Here is a 2,964-nt window from a genome sequence, read left to right on the forward strand (position 1 = left end):
GCTGTGGCCGCCGCTCAAGCAGCTGCCGCTGTGGTGCGGCTCACGAGCAGCGGCAGGTCTGTTGGACTGAGTTCGTCGGGAGGGTTAAAGATGGAGGTGTGGGCTGCCATCAAAATACAGGCAACGTTCCGTGGTTATTTGGTGAGTTCCAAACTTGGAAAATTATTAACTTCCTTCTTCCTCCCTCTTTTAATTTCGCTTCGGGGTAGCAATTTCAATGATTTTATCTACTGAGCTGTAGTTTTGATACCCTAAATATGGCGATTTCGGGGGACGATAAGTAGTGATATCACAATCTGCCGCTTGTGCATTCCGTCGAACATCTCTCGGTCATTTACATACGCCCTATTTTTCTCGGGAGCTGCGCTGCGTTGCGTGATTCCCTTGATTTGGTCACTCGAAAGTTTTCTTTTTGCACGTCCGCTTTACTAAGTTATTCGATTATCAGGCATCAATCCACTCTGTTTCATTCGATTTCACTAAACCATTAATCATTATTAATAAATTCCTTTTGAAGACAAATATAGCTTACCATAGGGAGCTACGGCTCCGGCTTCGTTTCCGAAATATGAGTCGCATTTAATACGGCGGTTTTGGAGTAGGTCCACAGATCCGTCTTCTTCGCTGTTGAATTTAGTAGAGGCTCTCAAGTCGTTAGTAATGGCGGGTACTGTATCTGGAACTCATTCCTCTACAGAAAGTAGTTAATTCTACTTCAGAAGTCCACCGACGGACGTCAAATTAGAGTCTTTACGGTTTCTCTCATAGCAAGCAGAGCTGTTGCGGTGTTTGGTAAAAGCTTCTTTTCTACTTCTCACTATTACCTAATCCTTTGTGTTTGACTGATGGTCATTCTCAGTCAATGCCATGGCTGCCACTAATGAAGGATTTACTTTAAAATTGTACCATCTCTCATGGCTTTCACTGATGAAAGATTTACTTTAAAATTGATGTTTTTTCTGCTTTGACTTGAAGGCGAGAAGAGCCCTGAGAGCGTTGAGAGGACTGGTAAAGCTTCAGGCTTTGGTTAGAGGAAACATTGTGAGGAAGCAGGCGGCGGAGACTCTTCGATGCATGCAAGCCCTAGTTAGGGTTCAGGCGCGTGCTCGTACCTGCCGGGCGCTTCTCTCCGAAACCAGCAGATCCAGCAAGAGCTCCCGATCTAATCCTGTAAGCAAGCCACGGCTCAGTTTTCCCCAATTTTCCTTTTTTTTATTTTTATTTTTTCACTGATCATCTTCTATTTCCTTCCAGGGTCCTCCAACTCCTGAGAAATATGAATCGACATTACGCTCAACTGCGTCGAAGACAAATCGGTCTGGTTCATTAATGGTACATGGAATCTGCTTCTTCTTCTTCTTCTTCTTCTTTTTACGAGCTGAGCCATTAGATAGTAAGAATTTCCTCTTTCTTTTTTATTCTGTAGAGAGATTCTTCGAAGAAAACAAGGATGGATTATTCTCATAAGGAACATTGGAACTGGCTTGATCAGTGGATGGAGGAGCGGTATTTGGACGGCAGAGAAGTTTCGAAGACAGTGGATGATGAGAACAGTGCAAAGATAATGGAAGTTGACACTTTTAAACCCACAAAATTCAATTCTAAACGCAAAACCAACACTTTTCCATCATCTTCATCGCCCATGAACTCAGATCAAAACTCCCATGGCTTGGCTGTTGCCCCTGATTCCCCTTCCAAAGACTCCACCACTGCTCAGCTATCCATGTCAAGCCCGCTGTCGTCGGTCGATATGCGGCAGTCTCTGAGCCCTCTCAGATTCCCAATTGTCGTTCCAGAGGATTTGGGAGCAAGCCCTCAGTTCTTCTCTGCAACTTCGCTGGCAGGGAGTTCAAGGAGGGTGGCATTGACACCGGCAAAGAGTGATTACTCCAGGAGCTTGTTCAGTGGTTACGCAGATCACCCGAATTACATGGCGAACACCGAGTCATCGCGTGCGAAAGCTCGGTCGCAGAGCGCTCCAAAGCAGAGGCCTGAGTTTGAGAAATCGAGCTCGAGCAAGAGGTTATCAGGTCAGGGTGTGGGTGGGCAGAAGTCTTCATTGCATGCCAAGTTTGTTAACAAGGCATATCCTGGATCTGGGAGGCTGGATAGTTTAGGGATGCCTATGAGGATGTGAGTTAATTGTCTAACAAGTTGCAGTTTATGATTAGAGAAATTGTGAAGTTCTTTTTGTTTACTACTTATTTCATGGCTTTTTCTAGGCTGTATTTGCTTGTTTTATTAACCTTTGTTAGAGTAGTTCCCTACCCTCTTTTATAAGCACCTCATGTAAGCATGTAACTTGTATTATTAAATTACAGTTTAGTAATGTTGTACTGAACTCTTTTATTGCTTCTTTGCTATTAGTTTTGTATATCTTAGGGGGTGTTTGGATGCAATGATCATTTTAGTTAAATAGGATTTAGTAAATGTGGTAAAATCAGATTTATTAAATACAAATATCATTAAATCCAAAATAATCTTTGGTTCGATTAAGGTTAAATTTAGTTAAATCTATTTGAGGTGTTTGATATAAATCTATTTGAAATATTAAATCAGTTAAATCCAACTAATAAGTGGATTTAGTGAATCCAAATTTAATAAACGGAACAAACAAATAAATGGATTTAAGTTATTTATAGTATTTGGTTGGATTTAAGTTAAATATAATTTAAATCCTATTTAAAGTAATGTACCAAACACCCCTTAGTGAGTAATCTTAGCTGTTGATGCTTGCTATATGATATTATTTTAGTTTTCAAAAGATAAAAACTAAAACAAAAAATATGTTTTTATTTTTTATTTTTGTGGGAAAAGTGAGGTCAGATCCATCGAGTGGGTGATCATAGTAACTCGATAAAAAGTTTATTCTCTGAAGAGAGGGTTCTTCAGAATACTTGTGGGCTATGTTATTGTTTATTCTTGACCCCTGATGTGGAACCTCAAGGGCATCCATGATACTAT

General features: G+C 40.8%; 1 protein-coding gene across 1 annotated transcript; it reads left to right on the forward strand.

Annotated features, from left to right (window-relative positions):
• Window positions 1-6: 6 nt before the first annotated feature.
• Window positions 7-2,339, forward strand: LOC110028236 (protein IQ-DOMAIN 1-like; the record flags this gene model as incomplete). Its single annotated transcript, XM_020729997.1, is given in 4 exon segments — window positions 7-141; window positions 976-1,170; window positions 1,255-1,332; window positions 1,427-2,339. Coding segments are annotated over 4 exon segments (1,119 nt in total), but the record flags the coding sequence as incomplete, so codon positions are not given.
• Window positions 2,340-2,964: the final 625 nt, after the last annotated feature.

This window comes from Phalaenopsis equestris, unplaced genomic scaffold (assembly GCF_001263595.1).
Source record: "Phalaenopsis equestris unplaced genomic scaffold, ASM126359v1 Scaffold000504, whole genome shotgun sequence".
Lineage (NCBI taxonomy): Eukaryota > Viridiplantae > Streptophyta > Magnoliopsida > Asparagales > Orchidaceae > Phalaenopsis > Phalaenopsis equestris.